At 40.3% G+C, this 18720-nt stretch overlaps 1 protein-coding gene across 5 annotated transcripts in view; it reads left to right on the forward strand.

The window, feature by feature from the left end:
- Nucleotides 1-18720, forward strand: part of SPIDR (scaffold protein involved in DNA repair) — a 478698-nt gene that overhangs the window by 442105 nt on the left and 17873 nt on the right. For all 5 annotated transcript variants that reach the window (XM_057307780.1, XM_057307781.1, XM_044390348.3 and 2 more), the window contains 4 exons: nucleotides 458-601; nucleotides 694-753; nucleotides 10932-11118; nucleotides 11804-11956. In XM_057307780.1, coding sequence (XP_057163763.1) covers nucleotides 458-601; nucleotides 694-753; nucleotides 10932-11118; nucleotides 11804-11956 — 544 coding nt within the window. The remainder of the gene's footprint in view (nucleotides 1-457; nucleotides 602-693; nucleotides 754-10931; nucleotides 11119-11803; nucleotides 11957-18720) is intronic.

The following is an 18720-nucleotide window of genomic DNA, read 5'->3' on the forward strand; positions in this document are numbered from 1 at the left end:
AAAATGTGTCACTTTTTCTCCATCCTGAGTTTTATCCAGCAGACTGACCAGCGGCTACTTTGGGCCATTGCTCCCAAAGCTGAAAACGGGGGCTGTCTTGTTTGTGTGGTAGCTAACTTCCTGGCAGACTGCTAAAACTATGACTATACAGGGCTAAGCCAGGAAAATAATTGTCAAAATGCCCAATTCTTGATTATTTAAGAGTAAAAAGTTTCTAAATCATTTTTTCAAGAATACTCTGAAGAATGAATTTTTTAAATAAAGTCTTGAATCCATAGTAAATTCAAAAAGTATAAAAGTTCTTATGCTTGGTCCTAGAGATAAACAACATAATCTATTTCTTATACAACCTTCCAGAGAAATAGAATGCATCTGTGAATAAATATCTATATATGAAAGAGTAGATTTTCATAGTGAATTTGAATTTATGTTCTACCTTTGCCTTCTTCTTAAACAGGTAGAAACTCCTGTGCCTCCTCCTAGCTTCTGTTACATCCTCACTGCTCACCCAAATGGGGGGCAAATTGATATCATTGAAGAAGATCCCATCTCTAAGCTTTACCAGCCTCCAGTTCCCCGCTTCTTAAGAGAAATTCTCCAGGTAACATCTGTGTTTCTGATAGGGTCTGTAATTATTTTTACTGTATTTGTGTGCTTTGTGTGATGTTCTAATCATTTTCAATGCCTTTTCAGACTAATGATCTTAGTACCCGTTGCAGTTTCTATGCCAGAGTGATTTATCAAAGACCACAGGTAATCAATCCCTCTTCCTTTCTCTTTCTGATAAGGTGTTATAAAGTTTATTAAAGGATAACCTCATAGAAATTAATGGGGTGCTAAAATAGAAAAGCATTTTAAAAATCCATTTATATTTGATCCATGCTGAGGCCATTAATCCAGTCCTTGTGCAGGTGCTGCCTGCCAGCCACTGTGGTAAGTACTGGGTATGAAACAACCTAGGCATAGGTCATCTGAAAGGTTCACAGTGCAGCACTGTGAGTTCCTTTCTGGCACACAGATTGTAGAAAGGAAAGAAAGGAGGTGGAAGAAGGAATCTCAGTATTGAGGTTAGCCCCTGTCAGAACTGCCCAATAGCTCTGAGCCATCAATAGGGGAAGAAAGCCCCTGGGAGGTCTCAGGAGTGCTGGGGAGCTGCAGCCTAAAGGAGCTGCTTGTTCGCTGCTTTCCCACTCCACAGATCAGCAAGAAACAGACAAGAGACGGGAATGTTTTTGGCAAGCTGAACATATGGTGTAAGTTCTGCAAGAAAGAAACCTCTGGTTGACCTTAACTCAGAGAGGTACATCCATCAAGTCTGTCACCTGAGATATACAGAACATCCCGTTGTTCAATCCTCGTTTTCCTTTTCTCTGTTCACCTTTTAGTGAATTGGTACCTCTCCTGAGGAATCGGAGAGTGATTGACATAAGTCAGTCACAGCGCTTCCTGTGAGCCATCCCAGAATTTGGCTCAACAGGCACAGGGACAGGCCCATAGTGAAGATGAGGTCCAGGCACCTGATGTGTCTCTTACCTTCCAACCCTGAAGCGAACTGAGAGCTGACTGCAAATTCCCCCACCCACTGTCTGCAGGACGCTCAGTATGTTAAGACATGCTTGGCATCTGGCATATTCCTATTATTCTAACACACATTCCAGGTTGTAGGGCTGTGACATCAGACAGTGGTTCACTGTGCAGCTGCCATTTACTCTGCAGATAGAATACTGTCCTCGGGCAATATACCACGTGTTCCTGCCCACAGAGCCTCACCTGCTCAAAGCCCCAGCTGACAACAGAGGTGGAAAATAAACAACAGGTGTCAGATACACCATTGCTAGTCTCGACAACAGCCCCAGTGGAGGGGAGCCCTAGGACAGAGAAAGACAAACTAAAGATCATCTGCCTCACTGGATGAAGGAACCCTGCCTTGTGGCTGGTTGAAAACACTGATACCCTCCTGTCCCAAGTTTTCTGCCAAGAAATATGCTTCCACTAGCATGGGTGCAGCCTGCCAACAAGTATGGGTTTCAGTGGGTGTGTGTACCAAAGAACTAGTGGTATTTAGGAAGTCAATGGAACAAATTCCTCAGTGCACTAAAATTTTCTACCTCCTGGATTGTGTTTTTGTGGGACAGAATCACCAGAAACCAACTTCCTCAGGGAGAAATTGAAATAAGCTAAGTCCCAGGGCCACTGTGTGCTCAAGTCAATCACCTATACATTCTACGTGACAGTTGACTTTAAGAATGGCACAATGAGTCACTGCAAGAAACCTGAGTTATCAAAGAAGATTCAGTTGTATTTCCATAATACAAATGGCTAAGTCATGCAAATGAAAGACATATTTTTTGTATTTAACTTTTTTTTTTTAGGATTTTTAAGTAATCTCTACACCCAGCCTGGGGCTCAAACTTATAACCCCAAGATCAAGAGTTACATGCTCTACTAACTGGACCAGCCAAGCATCCCCTTAACTTTTATTTTGAATAAAATTATTCTAACTTTTTAGACTCATGGTAATATAGATTCACAATAGGCTTCAAAGAAATATATAGTGTACACCCTCTCCCATACTAACACCCCATGCCCACAATAGCCACCATACAACACCCAAACCAAGAAACTGACAGTAGCACTAATCTGGTGTCATTATAATTATGTTATTTCATGATCATTATACAAATGAAACCATGCAATATATATCAGTGTTGTTTCCTGGGCCAGCTGCACAAAGTACCAAAACTAGATTGCTTAAAACAACAGAAATGTATCATTTCACACTTGTGGAGCCTAGAAGTCTGAAATCATGATGTCAGCAGGGCCATGCTCTCTATGATGGCTCTAGGGAAAACCCTCCCTTGCCTCTTGCAGCTCCTAGTGCTTGACAGCAATCCTTGGCTTTATATACACATCACCCCAGGCACATGGCCATATTCACCCTATGTATCTTCACGTGGTCTTCCCTCTGTGCCTGTCAGTGTCCAAATTTCCTTTTTTATAAGGACACCAGTCAGATTGGATGAGGGCCTGCTGTCACAATTTCATCCTGACTTGGTTAAATTTGTAAAGACCTTATTTCCAAATTAGGTCACATTCTGAGGTACTAGAGTTAGGACTTCAGTTGATCTTTTTAGAGGCACACAATTTGACCTGTAACAGCTCCTTTGGGAGGTATTTGGTGGTGGTGGTGGTGGTGGTGGTGGTGGTGGTGGTGGTGGTGGTTGTCGTCGACTCTAGAGATTCATCCAGAGAACTAAAGATGTCGAAAAATCCATTCATATGTTTATTTGCCATCTGTATAACTTCTTTGGTGAAAGGTCTATACATGTCTTTTGCCCATTTTCTGTTTGGATTATTTCTTTGTTTACTGCTGAATTTGGAAGTTCTTTATATATTCTGTGTACAAAGCCTTTGTCAGATATATGATTTGCAGATATTTCTCATGGTCTGTAATTTGTGTTTTCATCCTTTCAACAGGGGTTTGCAGAGCAGAGTTTTTCATTCTTATGCAAATTTATTAATTTGCCCTCTTATAGATCATGCTTTTGTCATAAAATCTAAGGCAAGTCAAGCCCTTTTGCCTAGTTTTTGGTCCCAAAGTTTATCTTTTATGTTCTTTTCTAGAAAAATTATAATTTTACGTTTGAATCCACACTGCATTTTGAGTTAATTTTTTTATGTCAAGTTTCCTCTTTTTTGCCTATGGATGTCCAGTTGTTCCAGCGTTATTTGTTGATAGGCTGTCTTTCCTCTGTTGAATTGCTTTTGTGACTGTGTCAAAATTAATTGGGCATTTTTGTATGGAACAGATCTATTTTTAAATAAAATTATAGCAATTAGATTGGTAGCACTGCTTTGAATTAATTGGTTATTTGCATCTTTTTACAGAGGACGCCCCAATGGTAAAGATAATTTGATAGTTAATTTCAAAGGAAATTAGACCATTTTGGCTCATCAAGAGACTGAAAAAGAGATAGTAAGCCAAATCCAGGGTATTTACAAAGAGTATCTAAAGTCTTTGAAGTTTGTCAGAAAAACTCCCAACTACAGATAATCTTGTAGAAATCTTTGCCCTTCCTGAGATATCTACCATTTTTTAAAATGTGATTTTGCTAGTTGTTCCCCCAAAATCATTTATAACTCCACAGTCCAATATAGTGTCATGCACTGCACTTAGTTGTCATGTCTCTTTCTTCTTCAGATGGAATATTTCTGCATCTTGGCTTATCTTTTATGACCTTGACAGTTTTTAAGACGAGAGATCAGTACTTAATAGAACATCTCTCCATTTAGATTGTCCTGGTGTTATCTCATGAATAGATTCAAGTTATGCATCTTTGTCAGGAATACCACATAAATATACTGTCTTTATATCAGGAGGCACACAGTTGATTTGTCCCAGTGCTGTGATATTTTATCAATTGATTAAGATGGTGTTTTATAAGATGCAACATCACTCATCGATAGGAAAATACAAATCAAAACTATAATGAGATACCTCACACCTGTCAGAATGGCTAAAATTAAAACACAGGAAACAACAGGTTTTGGCAGGATGCAGAGAAAGGGGAACCCTCTTACACTGTTGATGGGAATGCAAGCTGGTCCAGCCACAATGGAAAACAGTATAGAGGTTCCTCAAAAAGTTAAAAACAGAATTACCCTTGATCCCACAATTGCACTTCTAGGTATTTATCCAAAGGAATCAAAAATACAGATTTGAAGGGGCATCTGCACCCCGATGTTTATAGCAGCTATCAACAATAGCCAAATTATGGAAAGAGCCCAAGTGTCCATCAACTGATGAATGGATAAAGAAGATGTGGTCTATATACACAATGGAATATTACTCAGCCATCAAGAAGTATGATATCTTGCCATTGCAACAATGTGGATGGAGGGAGCTAGAGGGTAATATGCTAAAGTGAAGTAAGTCAGTCAGAGACAGAAGAATACCATATGGTTTAACTCATAAGTGAAATCTGAGAAATGAAACAAGCAAAGGGGAAAAAAAGAAAGAGGCAAACTAGAAAACAGATTTTTTTTTTTTTAACTTAAAGCATGGGGACTTGACCCATGGGCAGAAAGAGCTGCCTAGAAAACAGACTCTAACTATAAGAAAGAACTGAGATTTTTTGGACAGGAGGTGGGTGGGGGGATGGGCTAAATGGGTGATGGGTATTAAGGAAGGCACTTATGATGAACACCGGGTATTGTATGTAAGTGATAAATCACTAAATTCTACACCTGAAACTAATATTACACTATATGTTAACTAACAGTAATTTAAACAAAAACTTGAAGGGAAAAAAAAAATGTGGTGTTTTCTAGGCTTCTCCACTCTTAAATTAACTAACAAGTGTATGAAAAGTAAGAGTTTCAGGACAAAAAAATACTAAAGGAATTTGTGAACACTAAACCAGCCCTGCAAGAAACATTAAAGGGGATCCCTTCAGTGAAGAGAGAGCCCAAAAGTAACAAAGACCAGAAAGGAACAGAGACGATCTACAGGAATAACAACTTTACAATGGCACTAACTTCCTATCTTTCGAGAATCACTCTGAATGTAAATGGACTAAATGCTCCAATCAAGAGACATAGGGTAGCCGAATGGATAAAAACAAACAAGACCCATCAATATGCTGCTTACAAGAGACTCATTGTAGACCCAAAGACAACTCCAGATTGAAAGGGAGGGGGTGGAGAACCATTTATCATGCCAATGGATATCAAGAGAAAGCCTGGAGTAGCCATCCTTATATCAGACAAACTAGATTTTAAACCAAAGCCTGTAATAAGAGATGAAGAAGGACACTATATCATAATAAAAGGGTCTATCCAACAAGATCTAACCATTGTAAATATTTATGTCCCTAACTTGGGGACAGCCAAACATAAAAACCAGTTAATAACAAAATTAAAGAAACTCATTGATAGGGGTGCCTGGGTGGCTCAGTTGGTTAGGCATCTGCCTTCAGCTCAGGTCATGATCTCTGGGTCCTGAGATTGAGCCCTGAGTCAGGCTTCCTGCTTGATAGGGAGTCAGCTTCTCTCTCTCTCTCTGCCCCACCTCCACCACTGCTTCTCTCTCTCTCTCTCTCTCTCATAACTAAATGAATAAAATCTTAAAAAAAAAAAAAAAAGAAAGAAAGAAACTCATTGATAATACTACAAAGATAGTGGGGGATTTAACACCCCACTCAGAACAATGGACACATCATCTAAGCAGAAGATCAAGAATGAAACAAGGGATTTAGTGACACACTGGGCCAGTTGGAGTTCACAGATATACTCAGAGAATTTCATCCTGAAGCAGCAGAATCTTCTTGAGTGCTCATGGAACATTCTTCAGAATAGATCACATACTGGGTCACAAATCAGGTTTCAACTGGTACAAAAAGATGGAGATCATACCGTGCATATTTTCAGACCACAGTGCTATTAAACTTGAAGTCAACCACAAGAAAAAAATTGGAAGGACCACAAATACGTGGAGGCTGAAGAACATTCTACTAAAGAATGAATGGGTCAACCAGGATATTAAAGGAGTGTTTAAAATATACATGGAAACAAATGAAAATGAAGACACAACTGTTCAGAACCTTTGAGATGCAGCAAAGTGGTCCTAAGAGGGAAGTATATAGCAATACAGGCCTTTCTCAAGAAATAGGAAATGTCTCAAATACACAACCTAACCTAAAGGAGCTAGAGAAAGAACAGCAAATAAAGCCTAAATCCATAATAAAGATTAGAGCAGAAATCAATGATACAGAAATCAGAGAAACAGTAGAACAAATCAACAAAACTAGGAGCTGGTTCCTTGAAAGAATTAATAAGATTGATAAACGCCTAGCCAGACTTATCAAAAAGAAGAGAAATGACCCAAATCAACAAAATCATGAATGAAAGAGGAGCAATCACAACCAACACCAAAGAGATACAAACAATTTTAAGAGAATATTATGAGCAATTATATGCTAACAAATTAGGCAATCTGGAAGAAATGGATGCATTTCTAGAAACATATAAACTACCCCAAATGAAACAGGAAGAAATAGAAAACCTGAACAGACCCATAACAAGCAAAGAAATTAAATCAATAATCATGGGGCGCCTGGGTGGCACAGCGGTTAAGCGTCTGCCTTCGGCTCAGGGCGTGATCCCAGAGTCCTGGGATCGAGCCCCACATCAGGCTCCTCCGCTGGGAGCCTGCTTCTTCCTCTCCCACTCCCCCTGCTTGTGTTCCCTCTCTCCCTGGCTGTCTCTCTCTCTGTCAAATAAATAAATAAAATCTTTAAAAAAAAAAAAAGAAAAATTAAATCAATAATCAAAAATCACCCAACAAACTAGTCCAGGGCCAGAAGGCTTCCCAGGGGAATTCTACCAAACATTTAAAGAGGAATTAATGCCTATTCTAAAACTGTTTCAAAAAATAGAAATGGAAGGAAAACTTCCAAACTCATCCTTTGAGGCCAGCATTACCTTGATCCCAAAATGGAAGACCCCACTAAAAGAATTACAGACCAATATCCCTGATGAACATGGATGCAAAAATTCTCACCAAGATACTAGCTAATAGGATCCAATAGTACATTGAAAGGATTATTCACTACGACCAAGTGGGATTTGTTCCTGGGCTGCAGGGGTGGTTCAATATCTGCAAGTTAATCAGTGTGATACACCACATTAATAAAAGAAAAGACAAGAACCATATGATCCTCTCACTTGGTGCAAAAAAAGCATTTGACAAAATGCAGCATCCTTTCTTGGTTAAACTCCCCTCAGTGTAGGGATAGAGGGAGTATACCTCAATATCATGAAAGCCATATACAAAAGACCCACAGTGAATATCATCCTCAATGGGGAAAACTGAGAACTTTTCCCTTAAGGTCAGGAACACGACAGGGATGTTAACTCTCAGCACAGTTGTTCTACGTAGTATTGGAAGTCCTAGCCTCAGTGATCAGCCAACAAAAAGAAATAAAAGGCATCCAAATCAACAAAGAATTCAAACTCTCGCTCTTTGCAGATGACATGATACTCTCTATAGTAAACCCAAAAGACCCCACCAAAAAATTGTGAGAACTGATATAGGAATTCAGCAAAGTCCCAGGATATAAAATCAGTGCACAGAAGTCAGTTGCATTTCTATGCACTAACAATGAGGCAGAGGAAAGAGAAATCAAGAAATCGATCCCATTTATAGTTGTACCAAAAACCAGAAGGTACCTAGGATCTAACCAAAGAGGTAAAGAATCTGTACTCTGAAAAGTATAGAGTATTTATAAATGAAATTGAGTAAGATAGAAGTTGTAAAACATTCCATGCTAATGGACTGAAAGAACAAGTATTGTTAAAATGTCTATGCTGCCCAAAGCAATATACATATTCAGTACAATCTCTATCAAAATACCATCAACATTTTTCACAGAGCTGGAACAAACAACCCTATAATTTATGTGGAAACAGAAAAGACCCCGAATAGCCAAAGGAATGCTGAAAGAGAAAACCAAAGCTGGATGCATCAGAATTCTGGACCTCAAGCTGTATTACAAAGCTATAATCATCAAGACAGTGTGGTACTGGCACAAAAACAGACACAAAGTTTGATGGAACAGAACAAAGAACCCAGAAATGGACCTCAACTCTATGGTAAACTAATCTTCAACAAAGCAGGAAAGAACATCCAGTGGAAAAAAGACCGTGTCTTCAACAAATGGTGTTGGGAAAATTGGACAGCCACTTGCAGAAGAATGAAACTGGACCACTTTCTTACACCATACACAATAATAAAGTCAAAATGGATGAAAGACCTAAATGTGAGACAGGAATCCATCAAAATCCTAGAGAACACAGGCAGCAACCTCTTGACCTCAGCCACAGCAGCTCTTGCTAGATACATCTCCAAAGGCTAGGGAAACAAAAGCAAAAATGAACTATTGGGACCTCATCAGGATAAAAAGCTTTTGCAAAGCAAAGGAAACAGTCGACAAGACTAGAAGGAAACCTGTGGAAAGGAAGAAGATACTTGCAAATGTCTTATCAGATAAAGGGCTAGTATCCAAAATCTATAAACAATGTATCAAACTTAACACCCAAAAAACAAATAATCCAGTCAAGAAATTGGCAGAAGACATGAACAGATGTCTTCCAAAGAAGACATACAAATGGCCACCAGACATATGAAAACATGCTGCACATCACTTGGCATCAGGGAAATACAAATCAAAACCACAATGAGATCCCACCTCACACCAGTCAGAATGGATGAAATTAACAACTCAGGAAACAACAGATGTTGGCGAGGATGCAGAGAAAGGGGAACCCTCTAACACCATTGGGAATGCAAACTGGTGCAGCCACTCTGGGAAACAGTATGGAGGTTCCTCAAAAAGTTAAAAACAGAATTACTCTATGACCCAGCAGTTGCAGTTATCCAAAGGATAAAAACATAGTGATCAGAAGGAGCACCTGCTATGTAATGTTTATAGCAGCAATGTTCACAATAGCCAAACTGTAAAAAGAGCAGTGTCCATTGACAGAGGAATGGATAAAGAAGATGTGGGGTATAATATGCAATGGAATATTACACAGCCATCAAAAAGAATGGAATCTTGCCATTCACAATGATATGGATGGAACCAGAGGGTTATGCTAAGGGAAATAAGTTAGTCAGAGAAAGACAAATATCCCATGCTTTCACTCATATGTAGAATTTGAAAAACAGAACATGAACATAGTGGAAGGAAAGGGAAGGAAAAGGAAGGGGAAGGAAAGGGAAGGAAAAACAAAATAAGATGAAAACAGAGAGGGAGTCAAACCATAAGAGACTCTTAACTGTAGGAAACAAACTGAGTGTTGTTGGAGGGGAGGTGGTTGGTTGGATAGGTTAACTGGTTGATGGGCATTAAGGAGGGCACTTGATGTAATGAGCACTGGGTCTTATATTGCAACTGATGAAAAACTAAATTCTACCCCTGAAACTAATAATACAGTATGTTAACAAAATTGTATTTAAATGAAAAAGAAAAAAACATTTTAAAAAACCCAAAAAGTGAAAGTGAATTTGTTGCAGATACAACAAATATTTTATACCTGCTTTATATTAGAGCCCTATACAAAATCTGGGGCAAGTAACAAGTATTCCCGTCTTAGTCAGTTTGGGCTGCTATGGCAAAATTCCATACACTGCGTGGCTTAAACTGCAACAGTTTATTTCTCACAGGTCTGGAGTATTGAAGTCTGAGATCAAGGTGCCAACAGGTCAGGTTCTTAGTGAGGGCTCTCTTGGTTTACGATAGGGTATCTCCTTGCATCCTCACAATGTGGAGAGCAGAGTGAGGAAACAAACTCTCTCATGTCTTGGAAAGACAATCCCATCATGAGGGCTCCAGGCTTGTAACCTAATTACCTCCTAAAGACCCTACTTACCGTTATCACATTGGAGGTTAGGACTTCAGCATATGAATTGGGGTAGATACAAACATTCAGTTCCTAACAATGTCTGAACCTTAGGAAACTTACATCTAACAGGAAAGAAGAATGTGTATGGACTAAATATAAAACAATATGGTAATTAACATCCTAGGTATGGGAACGTGAGATCTGGAGGAACAGAGCAATGAAATCTCCCTGAGTAGTTCAAGGACAAGTGCTAGGGAAGGGCAGATTATATCCCAGTAAAAGAGCCCTTTAAACAGGTATAGGGTTTGGGCTCTGAGGGCACAGCCATGTCAATGGGGGCTAGTGACCAAGATATGCATAATCTATAGTATATTTGAAAATATTTGTTGGAATGATAACTAAAATTGTTAGTAATAATCATCTAACATAATTGGTTTTTTAAAATTTTGGATAGAAGAATAGCTTTTAAAGTTAATAGACTTGACTGTGTCTTTGAATTGTAGCTAAACAGTTTGCTTCCTCCGCAGCAAAGGGAGATTTGGCTGATGGTGACTGATGTCACCCTGCAGATGCAGGATGAGAATAACTCTGGCCTCCCCAAAACCGTGACAGTCTGTGTGGCCCCCTCATGTGTGTTGAGCCAGGAAGTCCTGGAAGCGCTCACTGGGGCTGTCTCTCACAGCTTTCTCTTCAGGGACACTCTCCGAGCCCAAGGTATGCTTTCTTCTTCACAGCTTTGACCCAGTGGTGACTGATAGATGCCATAAAATGGCATTGTGGCTTTCCCTTACTCTGGAACTGCTGGCCCCTCCATGAAGCCAGCTGTGGACATGGCACATGGAGTGGAAGAGGCCCATGGTTCCAGCCCTCAGATTTCACTAGTCCCTGTCATGGCCACCTGGACAGAACCAGAACCCCTGCAGGGCTGACACTCCCTGTGAAAGATGCCATTGGTCACTCAAGGATTGTCTCTTGGTTGCACACTTTACAGGTATAGAAGCCACTTGAAGCCATTGCCTGGAACATCATTTTTTAAAACAAACAAAAAGCTGGAACATTATAAATTAGATTAGTTAGCTCTTTTTTCCCAGGAATCAAACTAGAATCCTGCCCAAACTATATATTTTTATTTTATTTTGTTGAGCTATAATTTGCATACCACAAAATTCACCTTTCTAAAATGAATTTGAATCTGGTTTTGTGTGCTTTCCCCGCTTAGTGCACTGGTGGCTTTAGCACTTCCTTTCCGTACAGTGCACGTGTCATTGGATACAATGGATGGTCCGCAAAACTGTGCCCTCTGCCCACAGGGGGGTTGGCAAAGGACACTGTCTTTACTGGCAGGAGAACTCACTTTTTTCTTCGGTGCTTCAGTAACCTGAAGTGTCTCTGTTGGCAGGTCGGATTGTTTGTGTTGCACGAAGTGTCCTCTTGCTTCAAAAGCCCCTTTTGGGTATGGACTCCAGTGCTCGCTCCTGTGAACTGACTGGCCCTGTGAAGCTCAATGAACTGGATTCTGTCACTCAGGTCAACTCCATTTGCAGCATTCAAGGTGGGCAGTCAATCCTGGTGGAAATGGTATTTATATTTTTTTAATATGATACTTCATATTCTTTTTATTTATTCAACAAGTTTTTATGTCTGACCTGTTCCCAACTTTGGATATCTAAGGAACAAAATCAGAAGAGGTTCTTGCCTCTTAGACTTCTGTTGTGTATAGAAAGACCTCAATGAGCTGTTCACAGAATCAGGTATAGAATTGCAATGTTCCGAGGGCTCCAGGTGCTGATTGCTGGGACCTCACCTTGTCAGGAATCTCAGTGTAGTTTCCCCAGGGACAGGAGCCGTGTGCTAAGATCTGAAGGATAGGAAGTAGCCAATCAGGTGAATGAGTTGGGGTAGGAAGACTATCTGACAGGAAAAGAATAAGGCATATAACGTCTGCTGACAGGGCAGAATGGGGGAGTACCAGAGTCTGGAAGGGGGCAGGAAAGGCATCTGGATGGATGGAGTGACCAGAGATTACGCTGAAGGGCCAATCACTGTCCAGGTGGGTGGCCCTTGCAGGAGTGTACTCTGTCATCAACAGAGAGGCAGGTACTGCAGGTTATTTCTCTGCAGAGCAGAATGGAAGGGAAAGGGCCTTGGGTAGTAACCAGTGGGAGGGCAAGCACCAGTCCCAAGATGTGAGACAAGGGAGGAGGTGAAGTAAATCTGGAAGTGGGTTTAGTTGGGGGAAACTGACAGGTTGGGTAGTCAATTCAGTACAGAGGGAGAAAGGCATAGATGGAGGGTGAGAATGTATGTGATGACTTCTGAGATTCCGGCTTAGGCAACAAGGCAATGGTAGAGCTGTTTAATGGAGTAGGATATGGTGGAAGAGGCCAGCTTTGAGAGAACAATCTAAGCTGTCTGGGAGAGTTTAGGTGTTTTTGATACATCTGAGATTTTTCAGTAGCTGGTTAGCTCTGTGAGTCTGGTGCTGAACACAGCGTTAATACTCTTTTTTAACTTTTTAAATTTTTTTAGTGATAAAAGTAGTGCATATCCAGTGGAATTAGTGAAAGATGAATAAAGGGAAAGACTAACGATTTCCTGCTGTGTACATACCGTGCTGCACCCCGTGTACATAGAAGCACATGCATTTGCCCCCTTCGTGTGTGTGACTTTGCAAAACTTTCTAAAACACGTTATCCTGTCACTTGCTTTCCTCACTTAGTACTCTAGCAGGGATGTCCATCCAGGTGGATAGATAAAGATGTAACTCAGGGTATTAATAGTTGTATAATATTCCCTCCTATGAATAAACTGTCTCTCTGCTGATGGATATCCAAGATGTTCCTCTGTTTTTGCAATTATAAACAAGATTGAAATAAACATCCTTCATATGAATCTCTACTGATTTCTATGTAGAAAGATTTCAGGGTCTTAGGATTCATGTATTTTTAACCAACTTTTTTGAGATATAACTTTCATTGCTACAATTCACTCATTTAAAATGTTTTAGTGTATTCACAGAGTTGTGCAACCATCACCACAATCTAATTTAAAACATCGTCAGGGCACCTGGCTGGTTCAGTCGGTAGAGCATGCAACTCCAGATCTCAGGTTGTAAGTTTGAGCCCCACATTAGGTGTAGAGATTATTTAAAAAAAAAAAAAAAAAAAGTCTTTAAAAAGAAACATTGTCATCATCCCAAAAACAAACTTCATGCCCATTGTCAGTCACTCCCCATTATGCTCTCCCCCACCCAGCCCTTACCCTGGTCTTAGGAAAGCACTGATCTACTTTCTGTCTTTATAGATTTGCTTTTTCTGGGTATTTCACATACATGGAATCACACATTATGTAGTCTTTCAAGATTGGCTTCTTTCACTTGGCATAGTGTTTTCAAAGTTATCTATGAGGTACCAGGTATCAGCACTTCATTTCTTTTTATGGCTGAATATTTCATTGTATGAATGCACCACATCTTGTTTTATCCATTCATCAGTTGATGGACGTTGGGTTGTTTCTACTTTTTGGCTGTTGTAAATGGTGCTGCTATGGATATTTATGGACAAGTTTTTGTTTGAACAACCTGTTTTCAAATTTTGGGTATGTATCTAGGGGTGGAATTGCTGGGTCATATGGGAAACCCTATGCTTAGCCTTTTTGAAGAAATATGTAAGTGTTTTCCAAAGTGGCCACACTATTGGTGTATCCTTAATATTAAAAGATATTAATTTCCAAAAAGGATACGAAAATTCTCATTTCCAAAAGTAATATCTTTTTTTAAAAAAATATTTTATTTATTTATTTATTTATTTGACAGAGAGAGAGATAGCCAGCGAGAGAGGGAACACAAGCAGGGGAGTGGGAGAGGAAGAAGCAGGCTCCTAGCAGAGGAGCCTGATGTGGGGCTCAATCCCAGAACGCCGGGATCACGCCCTGAGCCAAAGGCAGATGCTTAACAACTGTGCCACCCAGACGCCCCTCCAAAAGTAATTTCTAAGAGGGCCTATTTCCTCCAGCCTTGCCTGCTACTAGATTCCTGAATCTTTTTATAATTTTTATGAACAGCAAAATCTGATCCCATTGTTGTTGCTTTAATTCACATTCCCCTGCCTGCTTGTAGGATTGAGCACTCATTCATTGTGTTGAGGCCATCTGGATTTTCTTTTCTGTGCTACATCTTTTAGTGTTAGTACCAAAACATAACTAAGATTGTGATTGAAGTGAGAAATGAGCAGTATAACCTAGCGGTCCTGAAGAAAGCAGACTCTAACAAGCCACCTATCATTTGGGTCTTCCATTTTCTCATCTGTAACACAGGGCTAATAGAATCCACCTTAAAGCACTGTTGAGGATTAAATAAGATAATGCACATGAGGCTTTGAGGGCTTGGAGCACTCACAGACTGGTGGAGAAGGATGACATCTCAGTGCTTCCACTGCTACAGACCAGGAGGGCTGGCTGAGGGCAAGAACAAGTGAGGCAGTAGATAGGTGGCCTTGGGACTGTTAGGATTTGTCAGACAGAGTGGTGAAGGTCTTCCAGACAGATGAAGGCCGTATGGAAAACCCACAGAGGTGCCAAGGGCAGTTATAAAAGCTTTGTGTGTTGGAGGAGGCAGGTCCCTCTTGGGATGGAGCTGGCTCTGTCTTGTTCTGCTATTCCCAGACATGCTAAGGAGGTTGTATGATCAATTTGTTGTCTTAAATGAAGCAATTCTGTCAGCACCAAAGATAGACTATGGTACAAAGCTGGATTAGTTGCTGACAGGCTGTTTGGAAGCTGCAGAGGCTAAGTGGACTGTGGGGGTTTCCAAGAGTTGCCTCTGCTGGGCCCCTGGGCACAGGCTGTGAGGACAGTGCACAGTGCAGACACATGCCCTGCAGCAGGTGCACTATGCACCTGTCCTTGTCACTCTGCCCACAGCCTGCTGCCCTTTGCACATCTCCACCACCTCCAGAAGCCTCCCTTCCACCTTCGTTCTCTTCACTGGCTGCCACCTATTCTCATCCCAACCCCTTACCTCTCCCAGAGCCCAGGATTGGTCGGGGGCTCAAAAGAGAGAGAAGGGTGTGGGAGCAGCCTCCCAGCAGTGTTCTCTGCCCCACATTTGAGAGGGACCACCATCCACCCACACTGCTTAAGCTGCATGGGACCCTGGGGCGCCTGGGTGGCTCAGTCGGTTCAGCATCTGACTCTTGGTTTCGGCTCCGGTTGTGATCTCATGGGTCATGGGACTGAGTCTGCTTCAGGCTCAGTGCTCAGCATGGAGTCTGCTTAAGATTCTCTCCCTCTGCTCTGCCCCCCTCAAATAAATAAATCTTTTAAAAAAAGCTTTATGGGACCCTGTTATTATAAGACCATAAGAATCACCACCACCTGTAGCACCCGTGTTATGAGAAAATACGTACCTGAAGAATTTGGCTTCTAAAGGAGAGTCTGAAACCTAACCCATTATCCATAGCCAGTGAATGCCACAGAGATGCAAAAAGAGGAGAATGTGTAGATTCTTATGGAGAAAGAGAAGATCTGATTTTTCTAGTTTCTGAAGAACTTCATATTTTTTAAAAAATAATTTATAAGTGGGATTTACAAAATATTAAATTATAAACATTTTATAAATTGTTAAAATGTCCATACTACCCAAAGCAATCTACAGATTTAATGTAATCTCTGTCTATATACCAAGAACACTTTTCACAGAACTAGGACAAACTCTCCTAAAATTTGTGTGGAACCACAAAAGACCCCATATAGCCAAAGCAATCTTGATAAAGAAGAACAAAGCTGGATGGGGCGCCTGGGTAGCACAGCGGTTAAGCATCTGCCTTCGGCTCAGGGCGTGATCCCGGCGTTATGGGATTGAGTCCCACATCAGGCTCCTCTGCTATGAGCCTGCTTCTTCCTCTCCCACAACCCCTGCTTGTGTTCCCTCTCTCGCTGGCTGTCTCTATCTCTGTCAAATAAATAAATAAAATCTTAAAAAAAAAAAAGAAGAACAAAGCTGGAGGTATCACAATCCCAGCTGTAGGTAACTACAAAGCTATAGTAATTAAAACATACTACTAGCACAAAATACTAGCTCAAAAATAGACACATAGATCAAGGGAACAGAACAGCTAGCCCAGACATAAACTCATGCTTATGTGGTCAGTTAACCTATGACAAAGGAGGCAAGCATATGGCGTGGAGAAAGACTCTTTAACAAATTGTGCTGGGAAAACTTTCTTACATCATACACAAAAATAAATTCAAGTGGATTAAAGACCTAAATGTGAGACCTGGAACCATAAAACTCCTAGAAGAAAGCATAGGCAATAATTTCTTTGACATTGGCCATAGCAGCATTTTTCTAGATATGTCTTTTCAGGCAAGGGAACCAAAAGGAAAAATAAACTATTGGGACTACACCAAAATAGAAAGCTTTTGTATAGCAAAAAAAAAAAAAAAAAAAAAAAAAAAAAAAAAACCATCACCAAAATAAAAAGGCAACCTACTGAATGGGGGAAGATATTTGCAAATGACATATCCAATAAGGGGTGAATATCCAAAATATATTTAAAAACTTACATAACTCAACAACAAAAAACCCAAATAATCCAATTAAAAAATGGTCAGAGGACCTTAATAGACATTTTGCCAAAGAAGACATCCAGATGGCCAAAAGACACATAAAAAAATGCTCAACATCACAAATCATCAGGGAAATGCAAATCAAAACCACAGTGAAATATCACCTTATACATGCCAGAATGGCTAAAATCAAAAATACAAGAAATAACAAGTGTCAGTGAGGATGTGGAGAAAAACGAACCTTCATGCACTGCTGGTGGGAATGGAAATTGGTGCAGCCATTGTCGAAAACAGTATGGAGATTCCCCAAAAATTAAAAATAAGAGGTGATTGGATGTCTCAGTCGGTTAAATGTCTGACTCCTGATTTTGGCACAGGTCATGATCTTGGGGTCATGAGATTGAGCCCTGCATCAAGCTCTCTGCTCAGTGGGGATTCTGCTTGAGATTTTCTCCCTCTCCCTCTGCCCCTCCCCCCACTCATGCTCTCTCACTCTCTCTCTCTCTCTAAAAAGAAATAAATAAATCTTTTTTTAAAAATTAAAAATAGAATTACTATATGATCCAGTAATTCCACTATGGGGTATTTATCCATAGAAAACAAAAACACTAATTCAAAAAGATATCTGCCCCCCCCTAAGTTTATTGCAGTATTATTTATAATAGCCAAGATATGGAAGTAACCCAAGTATCCACTGATAGATGAATGGATAAAGAAGATGTGGTGTATTTACATGTAGTGGAATGTTACTCAGACAGAAAAAAGAATGAAATCTTGCCATTTGCAGCAACAGGGAAGAACCTAGAGGGTAGAATGTTAAGCCAAATAAGTCAATTAGAGAAAGCATATGAGATAGCATATGATTCCACTCATACATAGAATTTAAAAACCAAAGCAAATGAACAAAGAAAAAAAGAGACCAAAAAAACAGACTTAAATACAGAGAACAAACTGGTGGTTGCCAGAGGAGAAGAGGGTAGGGTATGAGTGAAATAAATAAAGAGGATGAAGAGTACACTTACCTTGATGAGCATTTAGTAACATAGAATTGTTTTTTTGTTTTGTTTTTAGAAGGTTTTTATTTATTTGAGAGAGTGGGAGAGAGAGCGAGCAAAAGTGAGGGGAGGGGCTGAGAGAAAGGGAGAAGCAGACTCCTTGCTGAGCAGGGAGCCCAACGTGGGGCTCGATCCCAGGACCCTGAAATCATGACCTGAGCCAAAGGCAAGATGCTTAACCGACTGAGTCTGCTTGAGACTCGTATGTGTACAAAACTAACAGCACTGGTGCCCCAACATATAGAATTGTTGAATCATTATATTGTACACGTGAAGCTAATATAACACATGAGTTAATTATACTTAAGTAAAAAAAAAAAAAAATTAAAGTGAGCAATGCATTGGTGTTTAGTACATTCACAATGTTGTGCCACTACCTCCTGTTTTATATTTTGTCTTTTGACATCTCAGTGGCTTTGAAAATGAAGTTGCATTCTATTCTTTTTTAAAGATCTCATTTATTTATTTGTCAGAGAGAGAGGGAACACAAGCAGGGGGAGAGGCAGGGAGAGGGAGAGGGAGAAGCAGGCTCTCCTCTGAGCAAGGGGCCTGATGTGGGACTCGATCCCAGGACCCTGGGATCATGACCTGGGCTGAAAGCAGGATGTGTACAGCTCAGTGTTTTTCAGTATATTCATGGAGTTGTGCAAGTATCCCCACTAACTAGTTCCAGAATATTTTTATCACCCCAAAA

The sequence above is a fragment of the Ursus arctos genome, unplaced genomic scaffold (assembly GCF_023065955.2).
Source record: "Ursus arctos isolate Adak ecotype North America unplaced genomic scaffold, UrsArc2.0 scaffold_6, whole genome shotgun sequence".
Lineage (NCBI taxonomy): Eukaryota > Metazoa > Chordata > Mammalia > Carnivora > Ursidae > Ursus > Ursus arctos.